The following is a 24,801-nucleotide window of genomic DNA, read 5'->3' on the forward strand; positions in this document are numbered from 1 at the left end:
AAGTTCTTGTTTAGAGATTTTTTCTCTCGAGTAGAGAGTATTCGTCTTTGATTAAGCTTGTAGTCTGAGAGATGAAAGTTGTTGAAATGAAGGGTTATGGTAGTTTTAGATGAGAAATACAGACCCTTCTCATCATTCACATTGATGTGTTGATTTTTCATTTCGTTTCTACGTAAGAATTTGTTGAGATTCCAAATACTACAGTTATTCAACAATAACATAAATCGGCCATTCTTAAAATGGCGCAGTTTTTAAAACTAATTTCAGTAACATACACAAAAGTGTTAAAAACTAAAATCTTATTTAAACACGAATGATATAACCAAATAAATATGAATTCTAATTTGCATATTTTGATTGAAAGTATTTGGTTATCGCAGTGTAGCGAATCATAACCATGTCCTGATTTTTGACTTGAGATTTTTTACGCGGTTCTGATGTTCGCAAAAATGAAACTGATGAAATTGAAATGCATATCATTACTTTTACACATGATAAAAAAAAATCTGTTATTCAACATTTATACAAAAACAAATTGACTGAAAAACATGCATTTTTAAATTTTGAAACTATGTTCATCACCACTTATAAAAAAATATTTGACTGAAAATCATGCATCTTTAAATTTTGAAACTTTTCACTTAAACTTGTAAATATTATTCATAGGTATTTTTGAAAGTGCACACATGTAAAAGTACATTTTTATTGTGTCTGTCAATTTACACAGTTGACATAATTATTGATTTTTTTGTCATGTAAATGTTTATAATTTCATATTGATTTTGATTGCTTTTAATGCTGAAAACACATTTTCATTAATATTTTTAAATTATTAAATTTTCAATAGAAAAAAATTATTATTCATTTTTATCAGTTAGTTTATATAATGACGTTTTTCTTTGCGTTGAACATAGTTCTCACGGTTAATTGGTAAACGCAATAATTGTATTTTTTTTCATATGAGTTTCATCTATATCATGTATATTGACAAAAAACATACAAATACTTGAAAAATGTGTCCCATAAATAGCACAATTCCGGTTAGAAAAATTATTACCATTATTACCATTCATAAGTAAAGAAATATTTATGTTCATATACTGTTGCGAATATTTTCACAATCTATTAAAACCAATGTATAAAAATATGCCATATCCTCAAAATAATTTTGTATTAAACGTTGATTTTTCTAGTATTTTTTAAAATAATTCTGCTATATTTTCAACTTGGTGAAAATCTAACCTTCTTTAATCTTTCACATATGGTTTTAAATAGATACATGCCAGTGTTACAATAGTGCCAGGTGTCCGTACGTATTCCCAATATTGAATTCTTGACCACAAGTAAATAAAATTTAAACATTTTGATTGTTTATACAGTAAGATGTTATTTTACAAAACAGTCGGTGAAAAACACAATTCATTATAGTTCAAAAGTACACGCTGAGCCGTCAAAATTTTATGTCTGGCGAATAAATAGTTTAATCTAATAGCCCATCTTCATGATCAACTCAAATTACAAAATGTCAACTAAAATTCCCATTTTTTATCTGAAGATAAAAGCAAGGGGTGTGTTTATGAAAATAAAATATTACCTAGCTCGGTTTGGTCAGGTGCGACTCCTTTCCGGACAGGTTTCTTTTCTTTCATCCAGGCATAGTCAGGAAATTTCATCGATAATCCAGAATCCCTTGCCCCAGGGTCGCCTCCAATGTCCTGGGTCGGTTGCTGCGAGGTAGTGAAAGATTGGCAGTATGATCGCATGCCGTCGCTCGAAATGATTGATGGTGCTTGTAAAGCTTCATTGATAAGTGGCACCGAAGTCATAAATTCTGCAATACTAGGTTGGCTGTTAATAAAGCCAGACTCTCTTCCTTCGTCCATGGTCATTTGAAATTTTTACAATTTTTTTCACAAATTGTTTTTTATCTTATAATTTCACATGTTTAACTAATATATTCTCGACCAGGTGACACTTTACCAACTATGCATTAAAATCTATGTATGAGATGGACGTTTCAGAATGATAACCAACTGCTGCCTAAGTCATGTGACCGCTACAACCAATCAACAATGTCATACGAGAATTCTGACAGATTGAAAGACATGAATTTCTAAATATAGACAGTAACTTATTGTAAATATGAACAATATATGTGTGATTAGTTAAAAATTTAATCCACAAAGGACGACAACGATATAGTTGTGTATCGGCACACATTTTTTACATGAATGGGTTAAGTTCATATTGTCGTCTGCTGTTAACTGTTGGGAGAAATTATTTTAAGTTCCTGCGGGAGGTAATTAAAATCTATAATATCGTTATTTTTCATGGGCTGTCAGAAGGCTTATTGACAACCAACAAATCACCACCAATCTTCAAATCTTTTACGGAGTAATAAAATCTATTTCTTCGCTCATTGTCGGACGATAAAGGTTAAATTTCTATCATTTTATTCTCATCATGACCGATTGGCAGCATGCTATTATGTCTTGTGTAATGGTTTCAACACTGACGCCGAATTTTGCAAACCATTTTATTTACCAAGTTTTCAAACGGACATACTATAAATTTTCTGGAATTTTTGGTTTATTTTTCTATCAACATTACAGTTTCTGAAAAAACGTCACGAATTCACTTGAGAGAAACCGACAAGCATTGTGGTATATTTGGTAAGTATAAATTAACATATTTAATTAATTTTCATGTCATGTATATTTTAACAGTCTTTAGCAACGGGAAATCAAAAATATAACGAAGGGTGTTAAACTTTAATCAACTGCTTTCTTCCCATGGGTGCTGTTCTTCTGAAAGACCGATTGTTTTTCTGGTTTTTGATCCGACCTTTGAGAATTGTGGTGCCATCTTCGAAGAGTCTGGGTAAAACTTTACACGAATTATAAGGATGTGAAAATTAAATATATAAGTGTTTGTTTTCACAGCGTGAGAGAGGTTGTAACAGTTACGACTCCCTCGATATAAAAAAGTTCAAAAGGACCATCGCGTGTTCCATGGTCGTGTTCGCACAGCCTGGGGTATCCTATCACTTTTAATATAATTATATTAGTTTTGGAAGGCTTTCCGACACAAACTTATTTAAAAAGTATAAAAGATGCCTAAAAATTAAGAATATTAACACCATTTCGTGACAAATGTAAAAACAGTGTATATGTATATATAAATAATATCATTAGAATTTTATTGCTAAATATACCATTTTTTATGACTTTTTGTGATTCAATTTATTCCCGTATTTGTCCAATTGATAGTATATAATTTCATTAGTTAGGTTTTTAATTGTATTTTCACTATTATAGAAGGAAAATGTTTTATTTTGTTATTTTTTTAATACAAACAAATATATAACCTTTCTCTTTGAAATTCGGAGAAAAACAATCTTATTTAACGATAAAGTAATGATTTATAATATATATATACTGCCTGACTGATAGATTTTAAAATATCAATTGAGAATAAAATATATATCATAGATGTTATTAAAGCATTTTATTTCTGTCGTTTCGTATTCCAGCATTTCGTGTGAAACTATATTATTTTTCTAAAATGGAAAATTGAAACTCCTTTATTGAAGAAGATATTTTACTGTGCACCAAAGAATATTCAAATCCATACTAACCTTAGTAATAGTTAACTTTAGATTTACATACAAATTGATTTAAAAAAAGAAAATAATAATTAATATGAATGAATAAAAATAAAAATAAAAAAATATGAATACTAATTAATGGAAACTATGAATATATAAAACATGGTCCAGCTAATAAGCAAAAAACATGAGAATCAGAGTGTAGTTTTATTCAAATTAATTTCACAAAAATGTGGCATATTTTCAGAATGACTAAGACCATGTTTATTAAAATTCTTTAATTTTTCACATTAAAAAATAAAGAAATTGCCAATTTATAATAAAACTCTGCACGAAATCTCAAAGAAACCCTACTACACAAATATATTAAATTCATATTATAAATGCACAATTATACTTCCTCGCATGGTTTTATTTTATTTCAAATGTTCAAGAATGTTAATTGTTCCATTATTTTTAGATATGCCAAAAAACAACCTTTTATTCATACAAATTTAGTCGATTCAATATTCAATTATGCCTACACTGAAAATAACAATTTATGGTGCAAAAAATGTTACCGTTGACAAAATCTTCTTTAAAATCAAATACACACCAAAATGTGTACACATATGAAATCTTTTGCTAAAACATTGACCTTAAAAATCTTAGTGTGCATATACAAAAACAACGGTCTTTAAAACATTTGCGATAACCGGATTAGGAACAAGATGGGAGCAATGAAATTCGAGATTTATTTTGCAGTGGCGATGGTATGATAAAATTTGCAGAACAAAGTCCGCATTATTTAGAAACAACCCGCTCATCTCTCTAGACGCACAATCAAATTTGTTAAAAGGAGAAAATGATTGATTTTAGGTCGACATAATTTGAAGTTAGGGTTGTCAGAAGAGTGTTATTATCTGTAATGGAAGACTAGTGTCATCATTTAACACATGTTAATAGTTATTGTTAACAAATTAACCAACAACTTTATGATTATATATTAATGTTTAAACATATCAAAAGTTATTAAATTAATTTACGAACATAAGCGATAAATGTATTCATTTCTCATTTTCTAAGGATTGATAATTGTTTATTTTAGCATCATCTTCAAAATAGATTTAGAATATAAAATATACGTTAGGGTAAAGATTATTTTTAAAGTATTTTTAATCATGCAATTTAGAATGTATTTAAACATGGAAGGACGTTAAATTGTCTATAGAGGACTTCCACAATTTCGGACTTTGCAGTTGGGACGTATTATTTTGAAAGTGGGTTTAAACATGCTTTTTTTAATATGCAATTAAGAATATACCTAAGCATGCACGGGAGCACTAGATTGTCTTCATAAAAATGTCTGTACCGATACTTTTTGTCAATATAGCACTTCTATTATTCGACGCAGCTTATTTTTAAAGATGCTATTTAGAATATATTTCATCACAATGGAATAACTATATTATTCACTTTCATGATTTTACAGTATTTACAGTTTTGAAGTATATATATAGATTATTTTCAAAATGTATATAGTTTTAAATAGTACCGTACGGTGCATGACCTATAGCTGTTAATTTCTGTGTCATTTGGTCTCTCGCGAAGAATTGTCTCATTATCAATCTTATCACATATTCTTTTTTTATACTTAAGAATGGGGTATTATGTGGTCAATTCAGTACTTTCCTGATTTCACAGACTTTACAGTTGGGACCTATATTATTTAAGTAGTTTAAACATGCACTCGAGAATGTATTTATATCCATATGGAACTTCCAGGCTTTCACTGAATTTGCAGTTATTTCGACAACTGAGCATACACAAGTTATAAGCCCTTAACAAAAAATAAAATAAAACTAGTAGTCACCCGAAAAATTCAGCCTCACCCTTTTGTCGACTCTCTCAGCCGCGCGACCGAATTATTCGGTTTACTGGTACGGTTGTTTACAAATCAGTGCGCTTATTAATTTCGACCACTTTGACACGATACTACTAGTTAAATGTACTTTCGTAACCATATCACAGACAAAGAACAGGTTTTAATAAAGTTTTATTTTGCATCTGTCACATGTTCATTCTTTTTATTAATGACTAGAAAATTACCATTGAACATCATAATAATTATTCGGATTTATTAGGGGTTAATTGTTTTTAGAAATGGGCCTGTGGTAATGTTATCAATGAATATTTGAATAATTCACAGTTATAAATAGCATTTATATAGGACAGTATACTAGTAAAGCATTATAACTTTAATATTCATATGCAGTTTGAACAAATAGTCTTTTAACAGATTTTACTAAACAATTATAAATAGCATTTATGATATAGAACAATATACAATTATAAATAGCATTTATGATATAGAACAATATACTATTAAAAATTATATAAATATAATATTCATATGCCGTTCGAATAAATCTCCTCTTTTAACAGGTTGATTTATAATTTGATGCTAAATATTTTGTAAGAACATGAAAGCCAAAAGCTTCAGAAACTATATCGGTCTTATCTTTCAAATTACATGGATATGAAATAAACGTTTGAAATGATGGACATGAACGATAAGAAATTAAATCAAATAATATACGAGTTTCAACATTGTAGTATTAACTGCCTACTGGAAATAAAAGAGATGTTTTCTGTAATTCATATACATTCTTCACATGTATAATTTAGGGAAAGATATAATCTATGTTTACTTATTTTGTGCAATCATTCTGAGAAAAGGAAAACTATTTTGAATAACAAATATTGTGAGAGAGTAGATTAATATCTATGGTACAACCCAAAGTAAAAGGAGTAGGTCCGGTAGGGGCCTATTTTGGCCTCAACTGATGAAAGATTTTGTACATTTTTTAAACACTTAAGTGTCTACTTCAGTCGATTCAATTAGTATCTATGAAAGATTTGAACTGATTTAGTCATTTCAGACGCTCATATTCAAGCTTAAATATAAAAAATCTATCAAATAAGCCATAATATGTCACTTTTCAGATAGTTTTTGTCAAAAATGAAAGTGGTCGCATCCGTGATCACCCTCAGTCTTTATATATGTTATGTATTATCATCAAATACAACTTACATATAAATATTAAGAATGAACACGAATGCGGTCACTTCCATTTAAGACGAAAACCGTCTAAAATTTAACACAAATGCTAAAATTGTGAGGATTTCAGTAATTTAGCATGACTTTAGGATGCTTATACCCGATATATGTGCATTGTATTGTCAAAAACAGCCCATATTTATGTAGCAGAAGTATTCTACTTTCCAATAAATAGCTCAAAGTTTACATTATAACAATTTTGCAAAACTGATATATTTTGGGGCCAAAAAGGGGTCTTACTGAACCTACTCCTTTACCGGTATCTTGTTTTAGCCAATTAAATCTAACAGTATTGAAAAAGGGATAAAACCGAATGAAAGCATGGCTCAAACATATCTCGACATACAAGTACGAGAATACAACTGTCAAATTTTATAACGAATTTAACATTTTCAAAACAGTGCACAGACATTCTAGACTGTTGTTTCCTTTTTTTTCTCAAATCTGAAACTATCTCCTTAGTTATGAACAAATGTAACAGTTAGGAATATGATTCCTTGATTACAGAATATGAGTCCTTGATTACAGACTATGATTCCTTGATTACAGAATATGATTCCTTGATTACAGAATATGATTCCTTGATTACAGAATATGAGTCCTTGATTACAGACTATGATTCCTTGATTACAGAATATGAGTCCTTGATTACAGAATATGATTCCTTGATTACAGAATATGAGTCCTTGATTACAGAATATGAGTCCTTGATTACAGAATATGATTCCTTGATTACAGAATATGAGTTCTTGATTACAGAATATGATTCCTTGATTACAGAATATGATTCCTTAATTACAGAATATGATTCCTTGATTACAGAATATGATTCCTTGATTACAGAATATGAGTCCTTGATTACAGAATATGATTCCTTGATTACAGAATATGATTCCTTGATTACAGAATATGATTCCTTGATTACAGACTATGATTCCTTGATTACAGAATATGATTCCTTGATTACAGAATATGATTCTTTGATTACATAATATGATTCCTTGATTAAAGAATATGATTCCTTGATTACATAATATGATTCCTTGATTACAGAATATAATTACAGTTTCTTAAAAACAAAATGAAAAGACCATTACTATATTTGTACAGCCTGCACTTATCAAAATATAAACCTCCTTTCGGACAAGATTTGACTGACCTCAAAATGACTGAAACAAGTTATTGTAATACTGTTTTCCTCGGTGGGGGATACATGATTTTACACCAGTTATTGAAATAAAGAACAACACTTTTTTATAACCGTTACATCAATTTTATACTACATGCATATGTCCTGTTAGAAGACATTCTTAATTGATCGAAAATGACGTATCTTCAAAGTATTTAGTGTTACAACACAATACGTCGTGTAATACAAGAAATTAAATTAAAAAAACATCTCTTTTCCTTTAATTTGATATGGGAAATGTTTAAGTACACATTGCTTATTCAGCAAGTTAAAGATACAAACGCTATATATATAAAATGTATTGCTCTTTGAAGACAAACAATATAAGGTTGCATGTGGTATCATTCTTGGATCTTGAACCTAGCTCTGATTCGCATAACTCGTGTCTGTACTTTGAGGAATGAGAACAAGCCTAGTATAAATAGAAAGCAATGTTAAATAAGTAGCATCAACCTTTCTCGTCATAGAGAAGATTTCATCCTTAAAGAAATGTCATATGTGGAGCAGGATGTCCTTACTATTCGGGAGCACCCGATATCACGTTTATGGTTGGTTTCGTGTTTTCGTGTTGCTCAGTCTTTAGTTTTGTATGTTGTGTTTTGAGTTCTATTGTTTGTCTGTTTGATACTTCGTTTTTAGCAATGGTGCTGTCGGTTTATTAACGACTTATGAGTTTGAATATCCATTTGGTGTCTTTCGCGACTCTTTTGAGGGGGGTAATACTATTAGCTTTCACGTAAATATACTCTTAGAAATAAAAATAAAATTGGTTTGATATGAATGTGATATTGGCCACTGGGTGTTAAAAATGTTCAATTAGATTCCATTAAGAACTGTCATATTTCAGTCAAGCATAATTTTTTTTTGTTATAAATCTTTCTAAAATGTATTTCCTGATTTTATTCCTACGTTTGCGTGTAGTACCTCTTTTGTTTCATGTTATATAAAATATAAATAAATCTATATACCCAGGTGCATCATATTTCTAACAGCAACAGCAGACGATTCAGCACGCGGAGAGTGGGAAAATCTGTTACACTTTCTAACTGATACGCAGTGTCAAATTTCATTCATACATATTTTACTTGTACTTCTATTATTTTTGATCAATTTGATTGAGACAATCAGTGAAGGTCATTTAAATACAGATAAATTTTTCAATATTTCTATAAATTTATAATTGAAAATTAAATAAATTTTGGTGAAAATAAGTTGTATCCGTCGACGTTTCATATTTTTGTACAAATTCACTTAATTTTTCAATTTCGTCATAGATTCCATACATAAACTATCTTCTATCTGACAATATTTCGGTCACGGTTTTGTAGTGCTCTTGACTGTGACACGTGCTATTGAAATCAACCAATGGATGACAAAATGATGTTCTCTGTAAATCGACCTTGGGCATGTTTTTCGAAATTATCCTTAGGCATGTCCCAAAATATACCTCATGACACACATTAGAACTATCATAGGACCCTAATACTGTAAATCAAAGTTGTCCTAAAACAGCACGTGACACTGTTGATGTGATCTATTGTACTAGTAAATATTTTTAATTATGCATTCCTTTAATCATCTTTCTGTATAATTGAATAGTTGTCTAATTTCAACGACTTCACACAAATAAGTTCCATTTCTTGTATTATACATGGTATCAGAAAATTTACAATTGATAAAATCAAACAAATTCATTCCAAAGAAAAAAATGTAGACAACTCGTTCACCTATACAGTTCAACAATCAATCATGGTTATTTCCTTAAGCTATTAAATTCTATGGGAACTCATCCAATGGTTAACCTCAGAATAAGTTTAATATAAAATTTGATGTCTTGAGACATCCCCCCTTCCCCCTGTAGATCCAAAAATGCTCAAACATATCATGAAGCTCCAACACAAATCTCTAAATTCTAAACATGCATCTTGTTGTATTATATACAGAATGTTCAAAATATATACCATAATATATATATAAATTTGAGATTGGAAATGGGAATATCTTAAAGAGAAAACAACCCGACCAAGGCGCAGACAACAGCCGAAGGCCACCAATTGGTCTTCAACGCAGCATGTAACGCATGACTTTTTATCTCTGTGCATACATTATATATCATTACTTCTAAATATTTGACTGTCATTTGCAGAAACAAAATGTGCTAATCAATTTGTTTTTGCAGATATCGACCCATATTAAGGAATTGAGTTCCAATATTAAACAGTCTTTAAATAAGGAAATATATCTGCGCATATCATAAGGTATGAAACCACTAATTCATAGCCCCATTGCCTTCTAAGGCATGTGAAAGATAGAATCAAAGCAGTATATATATAAAGAAACAATAACATACTCTGGTCTATATCAATTTATTAAAGAAATAAGAAAGTTACGAAATAAATTGCATCCCCCTAAACATAGTTATACGCCTGTTTGATGTCAGGGACCCCAACATCTATTGAATTGCACCCTTTGCTATGTTAAGCATTTTACTTATTAAGCATAAGCTATCATAGCACGACAAAGTGTAAAGACAGTATTCTCGCATTTTCAACATTTCTGCTAAAGAGGTTACGTTTTCTATTATGATTTGTTTGACAAGACAGAGGATTGCTGCTTACAAAGGTTTAAAGTGCAACATGGATTTTAAGGACTGTCTCAATTATTCTAAGATTCCAAGGGTTCCTAGTGGTAAAATTGAAGCATTCTTCTGAAATTTTACAGACATGTCGTCGTTTGACCATTATTAAGGGCATACAATACAGTTTTGATCTCATATTGAAATTTTGATGAAGATTTGTATATAGGCTATTTTTTACAGGATTAAATCAAATATGCAATAAAGAAAAAAATAATCCATGTGCTACTTTTTGTGTAAAATGAGGTCGACATTTCAGATATTTGTCCAAATTCCGGATTTGTTGACGTATTTTTCCTTTCGAAAGAATATCTGTTTCATAAATGACACGAAATGTATGTTCAATTTGTCATTACCACAATACAGTCATGTTTTAGTCGAATATGTTGAACTTCTCGGGCCTGTTTATCGAAGCTCTCTTAGGATTAGGACGTGTCCTAAGACCAACTTAGGACACATCTTAGCCCTAAGTGGGTTTAACAAACATGTCTCAACTTTGGAAAATCCTAGGAATTGTCCTAACTTTAGGATACCAATTTAGGTGTCTTAAGATGGTCTTAGGATGGTCCTAACTTTAGGATATATCATTCAATTTCGCCTTTTGATCATTTTCACACGTATTGTTGTTTTTACCAGTAGTAAAATAGTATAGTTGAAATACTCAAGATTTATATGAAAAATGCACGAGATTTGTCTTTGGACTGTCAAATATTGAAACCTTGACACTTCGAATTCAACTCACTCAAAACATGTAATGATTTTTACCGATTATATATCTAGTTTACAATTAGTTTGTTAAATTTTTATATACTGCAGCTGTGCTATTGGAGCAGTCAAATTGCATTGACCGTATATCCATAGGACGGAACTTAGGAAAGTTTCGATAAACAGGCCCGTTGTTTATCTTGGATGAGTTGCAGAAAAAAAACAATAATGCATAATATGAATTCCTGCACAAAACACGTGTTCTGGGATATATATTCACCAGAATTCTTTGTGACCAACAATTTCAATTTGGAAAGCAGAAAATGATATGTTTGGGAGCATGAAAACTAGAAGGTATTATACTAGTGTTTAGCAAAATCTTGATTTAAGACGTACGTCTGTTTATAGTGTCCAATATAGTCTGCAAATGTATATCTTTTTTTAAATGTGTTTTACTTTAGCATTCAGTTTAATGAATTGATTTTCTGAACTCATTTTATTTCTAGTTTCAAAATATTTTTTTATCAATGTTCATCATGCCATGAATGTTGTTAAAATTCAAAATTTAATATAATAAAAAAAAAAAAAGATAAAAAAAATCCCGATTTATCAAACAAAATTGTTTGTAAATCAAATTTTACATAAACATATATATATACTTTTTAGCAAGCATTTTGGCCCCCCAAAAAAGTTAACAAACTCGCCAGGATTAAGATAAATGCATATAACTGAGGCCTTACAACGCTTTCACACAATTGGTCTAGTTTTAGGACATGAAACCTAAAACGAAAATGAACAAAGCTGATCAATGTAACAGTGAGAACAGTCGTTCAACAGATCTGACCATAGTGGTCATTATTCGATGATTGACAGGTCTAGGAAAGAGAAACTATTTTGACAGCAATGTAAACAAAGCGTGAAATGAGCTCGAGCATAGTTCCCAAGTTTGTAAACAACACCATTGAACAATGATAGTTTGTATCTGATGGACATTGTCCGAATCTGAAGTGGTCGGTGATTGTTAGTTTGTTTTTAGTCAGTTTCGTCTAGCTGTGATATCGTGTTGATTTAATACAATTATGTTTGATAAATAACAAAGTGGAAGGCAGCGAAGAGTGTTGGTACTTGAACACAGCAATGTGTTCTTTTACATACATTATAGCATTGTTGTTCATTTGATTGGAGATTCATTATAGCAGTTTTGTTATTTAATTGAAGGAAATGCAAAAATAGCAATGATTTTTATATGATGTAGGTCTTGTTAAGTACACAACAATAAACATTTTGATACAATTTTATTTTTCTAAATGTACATTTGCGAGTATTAATTGTATTTTCAAAATGTCCCCCTTTGGATACCTTAAATGAAATTCCGTTCCGTTCCGTAAAGTACCAATAGCCAAACGAACTATATATATTGCCAAGCTTTGCATGGATTATAAATAATATATAACATTTTGACGGATGTACGATAGATAACAAAATTGTTATAAAAAAAAGCATGTTTTACGAAATGGATCAACAAGGATACTGGTTGTTTTGTTTGTATTTTTTTTGGGGGGGGGAGGGGGGGGGGGGGGGTGTTCTTGTGAGTGATTGTACATTTTGTCTGAAAATAATGTATTTTTTTCAAAACAAGGCACCAGATTGAATAACTGCATACTGAACGGACGTAATCAGCTAGTCTTTAATGTTATTCAGCTTCATGTCGTTTTTCTGTAATATTTGCCACTGGACAAAGATTCTATAAATCCCCTTACAGGTTAGAAGAAAAATGTTTCAGATAAATCAAACAAGCTAGAATTAACCATGAATTTTAATCTAACGACGATTGTCTTTACGTGACACTTTCCTGCATCAAAACATTCCTTTATCATGTGATATTTATTATCTTGCCTATGAATTTCTTTTATCACGTGACACAATGCATGCTTCCAAACTTTCCGTTATCACGTGACACTATTCTGCCACTAAACTTTCCTTTATCACGTGATATAATCCTGCATCTAAATTTCCTTTACCACGTGACACTTTATCATGCTTCCAAACTTTCCTTTATCACGTTACACTACCCTACCACTTAACTTTCCTTTATCACGTGACACTATCCAGCCTCTAAACTTTCTTTAGCATAACACATACAGTGTATTCTACAATAGCATTTCATGATTTACGCGACCAACAATGATAATTTTCTATGAAACTCAGTGCAACATCAAAAGTGTAATTGAAACAATTTAAAACCCAAATTTTCGTCATTGGAAACACAAATACTGTGCTTTCCTCTATTTTTTTTGCTACTATCAAGCCTCTAAACTTTCCTTTATTACGTGAAATTATCCAGCCTCTAAACTTCCCTTTGGCATAACACATACAGTGTATCTTGCTATAGCATTTATTTAAGCGACCAACAATGAGAATTTTCTATGAAACTCAGTGCAACATCAAAAGTGTAATTGAAACAATTTAAAACCAAAATTTTCGTCATTGGAAACACAAATACTGTGCTTTCCTCTATTTTTTTGATGCTATCAAGCCTCTAAACTTCCCTTTATCACGTGATATTATCCATCCTGTAAACTTTCCTTTGGCATAACACATACAGCGCATCCTGCTATAGCATTTATTTAAGCGACCAACAATGAGAATTTTCTATGAAACTCAGTGCAACATCAAAAGTGTAATTGAAATAACTCAAAACCAAAATTTTCGTCATTTTAAACACAAACACTGTGCTTTCCTTTATCTAATGATATAAACTTTTTTTTTTTATCACGTGACGCTATCCTGCCTCTAAACTTTCCTTTAACATAACACACACAGCTAAAGCATTTATTTAAGCAACCAAAAAGGATAATATTTTACATACGTAAAAACCTGTGCAACATAAAAAAATGAAATTTAAATAACTCAAAATCTAAATTTTTCGTCATTTGAAATACAAACACTGTAGCTCAGATGATAGAGCACCAGTTTCATGACTGGAGGTCAAGGGTTCGAATCCCTTCAGTGTTGTCAAGTTTTTTTCTAATGTGACTCAAAAGAAGACCTTTTTATAAGATATTTGACTTCCCTTTAATATAATTTCCGCAAGTCTTTTCTATTTTATCTAAGTCATATTATTGATCGTGATAACCAAAAGCTTATAGCTTTATAGACTTGTGTAAATATTTGGCTGCATACTATGGTCTTTACAGTAACATATAATCTAGTTCAATTGCATACAACGCACAAAATCGACGCAGTCACGGGTGAATCTGATGTTTTTAGTATGAACAGAATTTAAAAATTTCCCTATTTTTGCGATCCCCTTAATTTTTATCAAACTGCTTAATATTTAGTTTTCTGCTTTAATCATTTAAAACAGGAATCTTTTTAATGTCTAGGACGCATGCATACTTATTAATCATCAGTATATATATATATATATAGATTATGCATGTGTTATTGAATACTACCAATTCTATATTTTGTATATAAAACAATCCATTCTGTCAATAAACGTAGCAATGCTATACAAAAGGGAAGTTTTATTTAAAAACAAAACCAACAGACTACAATGTTTTGGTTGAATGATTGATTTTACATTTGTCAATTTTAATTCATCAAATCTTATGTAGGTATGTTCTAGATTGACGTGGAATGTAACGGTAGTAAATAGGTAAAAAGTGCATCGATTTGTTCTTTTTGATTGAATGCAGAATAAAAGGTCAAAAGCCATGTCAGTTTCGACAGGTGCAAGAACTATACATGAATGATTGGCAGTTTGTACGCTTCTATCTATTCAGAAAGTGCACTTAATGTTAAACAAAATGTACAAAAGATGAGCTGCACTTTTTCGCCGACGAAACTTTATTTATCATCTCATAATTAACTAAAAGTCGTTTTGGGCGACGAAATTTGAATACACAAAGATGAGGATGGACAAACAGCAATACCTGGAATCATCTAAATTTGTATTATAATGTCGATATGTCAAATATGTTATGCATATTCAAACGAGATCAAATTAAACAAAAAACAAAACATGGTCTGCAACGTTATCAGACCTAAATGGCTCAGGGGACTGGAAATATAAACTGCCACAAAAGTGGTTTATCAATAAAGACTTAAATTTTGTCTCAAAACAAGTACTGTAGTCTATATCGAAATGCATTTAATAAAGTTTTAACCTGAGGCTTGTAAGTTTGTATAGTGTATGGCGTTCGTCCCCATAGAGCATTGCATTTTACGTTCAACTTCTAAACGGACGTGGATGCGTGTTTATACATCCAGCACAGAAACACGGATACAATGAACGAAGCTGGGATTTTGATGCCGGAGGCCGATGTCGATGTCAAAGTATTTGTATATCCCAGTCACAATTGTATTTTAATACATACCAAATGCTGTCTAGTACAATTAAAATGTGTATCAATATGAAACATGAATACGATGTTAGCTTTCTTACAGAATTTGAATTGCATGCATGGAAGCTGAGTGTTTCTGACTTCTATTTGTAAATCTTTCACATTTCAGTTTAACAAACGGGTATTTACAAAGTATTATACAAATTGTGCGCTGTGATGTACAGATAAAACTGAAATTCCGAATTAAGCCATTCGACCATCCATAAACAGCATGCTAAAATAAAAGTTCAAAAGGTGCTTGAATTTAAATTATTTAAGGTGTTAATAGTTGAAGGCATCACAATGGGCATTTGCTTGGTGTTTTGTGAAGTAATTTCTGTGTGAAAACGGATCCATTCATTTGTATTCATGTCAACAAATTATTTCAATTTTGTCCATTCCGAGTATTGCCACGTTAGTTCACCCATGACAACACCAGTCAATGTTAAACACAGGTTTGTTTGATAGGTGTCAAAACCTGAGCGTTTCAATGACTTACAAACATTCAACTCACCGGAAGAACATTTTATAGGTCCATTCATACGGTCTTCTGTTTATTAAATTGAGATATCCACATTTTTAAGTGGACAAGTAACGGGAAAGCATTACGGGATTTTTGTATATGCTCAGTCGACCAATTATAAAAATATCTTATGAATTTTTATGGGCATTTTTTAATCGGCTAGCACGGATCTTTGAAGGACGATATAGGTACATCATCTTATGCGACATGCCAGTAGAGTTCACGTTGTTCTTCGTCAACCCAAATCAGCTTTATTTAGTTGCAGATTTGATGGATGTTCAACAATCAAAAGTAAAATCACAAAAATACCGAACTCCGAGAAATATTCAAAATGGAAAGTCCCCAATCAAACTGCAAAATCAAAAGCTTAAACACAACAAACGAATGGACAACTATTAAATTCCTGACTAGGTATATATATACAGGCATTTTCTTATTGTATTCAATGAGTTACTCTATATAGCACTGTCATAATGAATTTGAATTTCACTTTGGTTTTTCGTTTGCCTTTTATTTTCCGAAGTCAGTTTCAGGACTGTAATAATCATTATGCGGGGTATTTTTTCTTCTTATGAGTTTGTGAAAGGTGAAGCAGGCATGTAGACATCTTCCAAGAAATTGTCTTCCGATAGTTAGACCAGACTTATTATAGAAGATTTCAGACATGTAACCTGTAAGAGATCTGGACTTTCAGGAGTACTTCATTTCTCCTCTGTTTTGGCGAGGTTTGTGTTGCAATTTCTTTAGTTTTATGTTTTCAGTTTTATTTACTACTATCCGTCTTTTTGCCAAGGTATTGTCAAGTCTCCGTGTTTTGATAGTCCCTCGGTATCTTTTCCCCTATTCCAGACAGAAAGCGTCAAGTCTCCGTGTTTTGATAGTCCCTCGGTATCTTTTTCCTTATTCCCGATAGAAAGCGTTATAATACCATATGGCTCTTTTTGTTTAATGTAAATTTCCCAAACCTTACTTCTATATTTCTTAGCTTTTATGCTGAATTTTTTTTTTCAATGTCGTTACTTTCAATATATTAAGTTTGCGTTGTGTCTGTATTTATATAGTTATAAAAGACTGTTTACAAGCGGTTTTTTCCATTATACCTTTTCAATTTTTTTCATTTGTGTGTAAATGAATACACCCCGATATATCAAAAGCTAACAAGAAATAAAAACATCAAAGTTACCACAAGGTAAAATTATTAAGATGATTGAAAGCTTAAGAAACACTCCACAGGGATATTTACATCAAAATAACAGCGAGAATCAATTTCATATGTAACAGATTATCCTGTTCTTCCGTCATAGCTCAAATGTTCGTTTCTTCAGAACACATCAACTGTGCAAATTACAACAGACGGTTGGAATAATCTTAATATTAATGCTGTTACACGCTCAGCAATGATCAACAACGAAAACGTCTTAAGTATATGGGTATTGAAAATTGGAATTAAAGGATTAAATTTAACACAAGGTCGAAGTAGTATTATTACATTTTCTGAATAACGAACTCATGGTTCAATAATATCATATATATTCGGAACTCAAATAAATCTTCTGTTCGTTTCTGATAACCAAAGTTAAGCAACGTGTCTTTTGAACGGAGGTTGCAAGATCAAGAATTGTCGGGGATTCCAAACTATAATTAACGATTTTTAATTTTCTTTTCTGTCAAGAAAAGGGGTTTAAACCTCTCTGGATATAGCCCACTGTTGGAGTCGAAAAATAATTACTCTGTGTAGCGATCATATAGATGTATTTGTATTTAGCTTTTTATATGCACTTTTCAGTATTCAAATTTGTAATTACTTTTATGATTGGAATGTTGCATGCTCATGCACCAACCGACAAATTTGTGAGGGCGTATTTAACACATCATGACATGTAATATAGTCTTCCAATAAAAAAAAAGAAACAATTACATTAAGGATCCACCGATAAAAATGGTCATAAATTTATAAGTAGAAGAAAAATATGGTTTATTGCGAATTGCTTTATCTCTATGCAAGGAAATAATACATAGTCACAAAGGGGGCCGGGGGGGGGGGGGGTGTCTGCCATGGAACCAAGATGTAGATTTCAATATGGAAATTAAGTTGTAGAAAAGAGAAATGTAAGAAACAATCAGTTGTAATCGTTGACCTTTTTTTACCTTACTGATTAATCAAAATTTACGCTCACCATTAAACATGTCACAGTGGCGGATCCAGGGTGAGGGTGGGGTCCGATGATGGAACCCCCTTTTTGACGATCAATGCATTTGAATGGGAATATTTGGTTGGAACCCCTCTTCTGAAAATGACTGATTCCGCCCATGTGTCACACTTTTAAACAAAAATACAACATCAGTTTTCTCAAACTTATTCCATTGACATTCCGTTGAACATTAGGATCAAATTTTGGGATTTTTTAAATAACGTTACTGTCGAGCGGCTCGCAAGTTGATTTCATATGAACGGAGAATCACTTCAGCCCGAAATTTATTGAAGTTATTTTTCTGATACATCAATGTTCAATATTTTAATGGCAACATATATAATTAAAGATGTCAAATTCATGTTCATCGTAATGTCTCCAATTCTCATACTCGATTTATTATAATGTAAAACACTTTAAATCCAAATTATAGAAAGTCTAAAATAAACAATTTACAAGGCATAGGCTCGATAATATGTAGCTTCGTTTCCTTTGCATTTTAGTCTAGACACCATCTAATTAACTATCGAGTTAATCTTCGAAGACCTCCGATATAAACATAGATATAAATATAAATAAACAAACAAATGTAATTTTCATACCAAATATTAAAATTTATGTTAATCGTCGTTTTTACCTGTAAAAGAATGTGTGTGTGTTTTTTTCTTTTTATTTAATCAGTCAATCAAATGATTAACCTTTGTTTCACTTTCAATGTTAACATTCTTTCCTTTTTAAAAATAACTGAACACACAAAATTCATGCGTTATCCATGTCTGGCTAAGGGGTTGACACATCCTATACTAACACTATACATTGCATCGTATGATGCATTCAATACCTTTAGAATATTTAACTTCTTTTGCCCATTATAAACCAAAACTTTGTGTTTTTTTTGTGAGTAAAAAAATATTCTTTATATCTCTTCTCTGTGAGTTTTTTTTTATTGCTATGATCATCTGCATACTTTAAGTGTCTAACTGTCCAATTTATACGACTAAGTCTAATCCCCCTCGTTTATCGTTTTGCAGTATAGTCTGACATTAAAAGGTCAATTATCATTAACTGATCATTAGGTTGTGAAACAAAATCTTCGTGGATTTATATTAGGCACCAAACCATTTATCTTTGTTGGGGCATATACAACCTTTCAGTACAAATTTAACATTTTTAGGTCTATGCTGAAAAAGCTTAATAAAGTATACGAATAAAAAGGGGGGTAAATTATATTATATAATTAGGTATTGTATAAACAATTGTGAAAGTATTTAACCATTTCTCTGCCACTGCTACTACGGGGTGTCTACCAATGAGACGCTCGCACGATCGGATTTGCATTTCTAATTAGTGACGACATAAAAAAATCAATAAAGGATGAACAAAAACTTAATTCAAATAGTTTAGGGATGGGAGGGGGAGGGGGTCGAAATTGTTGCAAGTTTTGTTTAATTGACATCGATTTAATATATATCCTTATAGGTCAATCATTTTTTTCCAAATTAAGTTAAGAAGGGGGTAGGGGGGGGGGGGGGGGGGGGTCAGTGAACAAAACTATATGAATTAAGTTTTTTATCCTACATCGAACTTTTGATGTCCCTTAATGTATTGTCAAGTTTTTAAAGTAACTTTTGAAACTGTAAATGTAAAGATAGAATGAAATTCAAAACAGTGTGGCTGTGGCCATTGATTGACACATTAAATTCACCCATTGACTGGGACAATTTAGGTGAACGTTTGTATATAACGACCATTGCTCACTGTGTACTTTTTAAAGACACTTAAACTGTGGGGTCAACAAAGGTTCTCAACACCTTAATAAAGTAATTCGAAAAAAATAATCAGAAATAACACAATGTTTTGATTTATATCAATTATATAAATCAAAACATAAAGGTTATTCCTGATTAATTTTTCGAATTATTTTATAATTAAAGGCGTTAAGAAACCTTTGGTGACCCCACAGTTTAAATTTCTATCGTAGGTACGTCGTGAACAGATGTCGTTACAGACAAACGTGCACGTAAATTGTCCCAGTCAATGGATGAATTTAATGTGTCAATCAATGGCCACAGCCACACTGTTTTGAATTTCATTCTATAAATATATATATATATATATCGACCTATTAATTATACAAAAAACGGTTTTATTATTATTACCTTTTACTAATCATCTGTTTTTTGTCTTTTCGTGTATACTGATGAACAGTTCAAAATTTAATACGACTATACCAACTCATAGTTTTTAGCAGTTCATGTTTGAATTTACGCTTCAAGATATTTGTAAATGAAGTATTTTATACCTTCCTTTAAAATAACGTTTCATGAAGCAAGTTTGGTAAAAGTCAGTGTAATGCATTTCCTTTGATACATAACGCCGGGCACGCATCAGCAGATTCCTGTATCATACAATATGGTAAAAATAAAAAAATTAAGGTATTATACAATACGGCGAACATCGACAGATTCCAGTGCCATACATCATCTACAATCTGCCGAGGTGTGCTGGTGTTGATATAAACAGTACGGTAAACATCGGTAGAACACGGTACCATTCACCGTATTTAATCAAGCGGGATGTGACTGTGTCACAAATGGCAACCCATTGCAGCTTTCGGTACCATAAATCATGTATATATTGTACAGAAACTTGTCTTTTTTTAAACCAAGCATATACTGCAGAGAGATATAACAGTTGTAAAGAATAAGTTACTGATACATTTAAAATAGTGAAACCTTACAGTGATCACAAAACATGATTCAGTATACCTTCCTCGGATTTGGCTATACTTCTTGGACCTTTTGGATTATAGCTCTTCATCTTTTATGTAAGCTTTGGATTTCAAATATTTTGGCCACGAGCATCACTGAAGAGACATGTATTGTCGAAATGCGCATCTGGTGCAAGAAAATTGGTACCGTTAATTTTATTTTATTCAAGCTAGTACGTTTTTTTTTCTAAAATATTAACTTGATCTTGATTTTATCTATCAAGGAATTTTTGGAGTTTATGTTTTATATGAAATAAAGGCGAAAGATACCAAAATGATATTCAAATTTATTTGTCGAAATGTACAGTGAAACCTGGCTAAACCGAATCCTGCTTAAACCGAAAACCTGTATAAACCAAACATGTTCTAAAACACCGTCATATCAAATTATATGCGTTGTGAAACTGATAAAACCGAACATCAACCGAAAGCGAACACAATCTTAAGTCCCGAAGAGGTTTGGTTTAAATGGGTTTCACTGTATCCGATAAATCCACGAAAGAAGACGACCAAAAGACAAACAACAGTATACAAAACAGAACATAGAATCCAAAGACTCCGAACTACGAGACCCCCAGCAAAACCCGATGGTAATCTCGGGTGCTCTGGAAGGGTACGCAGAACTTGCTCCAAATTTGGCACCCGTCGTGTTGCTCATGCATGTAAGTAAAAACCCGGAGATAAGTCTAATTCAGTAAGTCACACTCGGGGATAAGAGTACATGATTGTGGTTACAATATATATTACGAAATATAACTGACACTGCAAAAAGAACAGAAAGTTCACTGTCTACATGGAATTCAGCATCAACATACTTATGGACGAACGCCAACAGACCAATTACCTAAAACAACATTTAGACTGAGAAAGGCGGTATAGTATTTTGTGAAATGATTCTATACTTAACATGATTATAAAAATGTTATTCTTGGAGTTAATTTTGTTTAAAAAAAGAGAACGTTATAAAATACGATAAAATTGTTGATTTTTTTGTGAAATACCACATATTTTACAATATACAACTTTCTTGGAAATACGCATATCCGCTTTTTGTTGAATATTAAAGGATTCTTTTGAAATTATTGTCCTCAAAGAATCTAAAATACATATGACTGACATAATTGAAAGAGAAGCGACCATTTCAGCACACATTAACTATATAGACCATTTAAGAAAACATTAACTGTTCCGACTCTTTGATAAAATGGTTCCATGATGAAATCAATTGAAGTGCAACACAGCTGATTAAAATTCTTTACATGGAACCTTTGAAATATTTCTTGCATTTTCCATGTACATTTTCATTAGTAGGTTTCCTTCCGTTAAGGTGTTTGAAAACCTTGAAATGAATTTATCCATGCAATCTTCATTTCCAGTCAGCTATCAGCCTTGAGCTTTCATTAAATTAAAGAAAACATTCACATTTGTCCGTCAATAAAGATATCAACAGTTTTTAAGATTTTATGAGAAATTTAAAGCATAATATTAGAAGGAAAATAATGCAAAAATTTCATAATATGTTCACTTACATTGCGATCATGAAAGAGGGACAGTCAAACTCATAGATCGAAAATTAAATAAAAAATAAATAAAAAATAAAAAAAGACAAACAGACAAATAATAGTACACAAGACACAACATAGAAAACTGAAAACTAAGTACACGAATCCCACCAAAAACTGGGGGTGATCTCATGTGCTCCGGAATTGTAAACAGATCCTGCTCTACACGTGGCACCCGTTGTGTTGCATGTAATTAAAACCCGGAAAATAGTCTAATTCGGCAGGTCACATTCGTGGTGAAAAAGGGAAGTGGATTGTAGATACGACATAAGGAACATATCCAATATCATCTGTGAAACGGTTATTCCATAACTGTCAACCAACTCGTGATGGCGTTCGAAAGTATAGGACTAGATGTTAAAAGATGTACTAATCTGTCCCTCGAAATTGGCTTTAATAGTAGACAAATATTATAACAATCAAGTAGTGTACCTTGACAAACAAATAATAACTTGTTTAATAAAAGTCACATGTAACAATGGACATTTGAGTAAATGAAGATATCGAAACAAGTTAAGTCATACATTGTAGATGTCCATAGTTAAGTAAACAGCAATCAAACAACAACAACAAAAACAACAATGATACACCAAATTGTCAAACTATAGACAAACGGCCATATCATGTTTCTAGAAAGTATTATCAAAATTGTTATATTTAGTATATTAACAATATTAGAAAAAAAAATTCTAATTTCATGCTTTTATCTTTTGAAAATTACGACTTTGCAACCACAACAAAAAAACAGTTGAAATCGTAAAGTGAAAAAAAACCTGCATGTATGTGTGAGTGCTCGATCCATTTGTTTGGTGTTTCAAGGCACTTATTTCACAAACACCTTCCATTAAATATCTTTAAATCTTATATACTAAAAGGTGAGTTAGAAAATAGAAAGCTATCAAGCGAGGCAGGGAAAAATGAAAATAATAAGTACGATAGGTAGCAGTAACACCATCGCACTAAAAGGAATACTGAGACGAAAAGTCAACACATCTTTACACACAAAAACTAATAACAGCTGAAAACTAATTCATAGCAAGCCGGGAAAAAATCGTGTGTTTTCTACTCGTAAGGCAGACTGTTCCTGTTCCGTGATTAGAACCTACCATACTGCTCATGACAAACCAAACACCCATGACCAGTAGGATTATGAAATTAAAATACAATGCTGATGCATTTATATAAATATTGTTGAAATCACGAGCAGAAAGGGGGTGTTAAAATGTTACAAAATTTGCTATACAGAGAAAAAGTGGTGAATTTTACGTCTCAGATTAAAATACATTACGATGAATATGTTCTGAAGCTATGTTTTTATCTTCTCAAATTAACAATGTAATATGCAGCATAAAGATTAAGTTAATCACAAAGTTTCCGATTGTTACAAAATATTAAAAAACAAGCGAAGGATGACAACACATAATTGTACAAGTGTTTTTCATGTTTCCTTTTCGCAAAGTTTAATGTCGTATAAAATGTAAAGAACACCAAATGCATTTGGCTTGATGGACTATTTCTTGTGTTCACCTTCAAAGAAAGCTATTCAATTCTTACAAGGATGTGCCATTGACTTTTTATCAAAGATCCTCCACTTCAAAGACTTTCTATGTTTAACATATAAGTGCTTCTTCCACGGTTACAAGAAAGCTCTCATAGTCAATGTTGTTATTCTAACCGTCATGTTAAAACTATTCTAAGGTTTTGAATTCAAATCGACTGTGGTGACTTAATTAAGAGTAAGCCAGCATAAAATATTCATTGGGTGTTTTCAAGGTATTTTTTTATAAAACGAATAAACAGATAAAAGATAGATTTTTGTATCAGTTTTGTTTGATAAATAATCTAATGAATGTTTTGAAAGAGAGTTGAATTGAATATGGAAATTTCTTTTCACCAAACTGTTTTCTTACTCTCCGTCTGTGTGATGCGTTCATTTCATGCGGAAAAATTCTTAAACGGAAGTAATATTGTATTTGAATGTTCAAAAAGCAATATTTTCACGCATGAGTTGAAGACCAAATCTGAAAATTTATGATGTTTCAAGAAACACCTGTAACATTTTAAAACATAAACAGCATGAAAGTCCTCAGAACATGACGAATCCAATTAAACTATAAATTCAGAAGCAAG

General features: G+C 31.4%; 2 protein-coding genes across 2 annotated transcripts in view; one reads left to right on the forward strand and one right to left on the reverse strand.

Annotated features, from left to right (window-relative positions):
• Positions 1-2,171, reverse strand: part of LOC139511877 (homeotic protein proboscipedia-like) — a 29,889-nt gene extending 27,718 nt beyond the window's left edge. The window contains exon 1 of the mRNA XM_071299013.1: positions 1,595-2,171. Within this exon, the coding sequence (XP_071155114.1) occupies positions 1,595-1,889 (295 nt within the window). The 5' untranslated portion in view covers positions 1,890-2,171. The remainder of the gene's footprint in view (positions 1-1,594) is intronic.
• Positions 2,172-2,792: 621 nt separating this feature from the next.
• Positions 2,793-7,699, forward strand: LOC139510788 (alpha-(1,3)-fucosyltransferase FucT-like). Its single transcript, XM_071297319.1, has 2 exons — positions 2,793-2,880; positions 7,215-7,699. The coding sequence occupies exons 1-2, from the start codon at positions 2,793-2,795 to the stop codon at positions 7,697-7,699; spliced, it is 573 nt and encodes a 190-aa protein (XP_071153420.1).
• Positions 7,700-24,801: the final 17,102 nt, after the last annotated feature.

The sequence above is a fragment of the Mytilus edulis genome, chromosome 2 (genome assembly GCF_963676685.1).
Source record: "Mytilus edulis chromosome 2, xbMytEdul2.2, whole genome shotgun sequence".
Classification (NCBI taxonomy): Eukaryota; Metazoa; Mollusca; class Bivalvia; order Mytilida; family Mytilidae; genus Mytilus; species Mytilus edulis.

Excerpts from the sequence above, each read along its gene's own strand:
- LOC139510788 (XM_071297319.1), top strand. The coding sequence starts at position 2,793 with ATGGGTGCTGTTCTTCTGAAAGACCGATTGTTTTTCTGGTTTTTGATC. Across the intron at positions 2,881-7,214 it reads GCCATCTTCGAAGAGTCTGG|AATATGAGTCCTTGATTACA; the intron begins GTAAAACTTTAC and ends CCTTGATTACAG.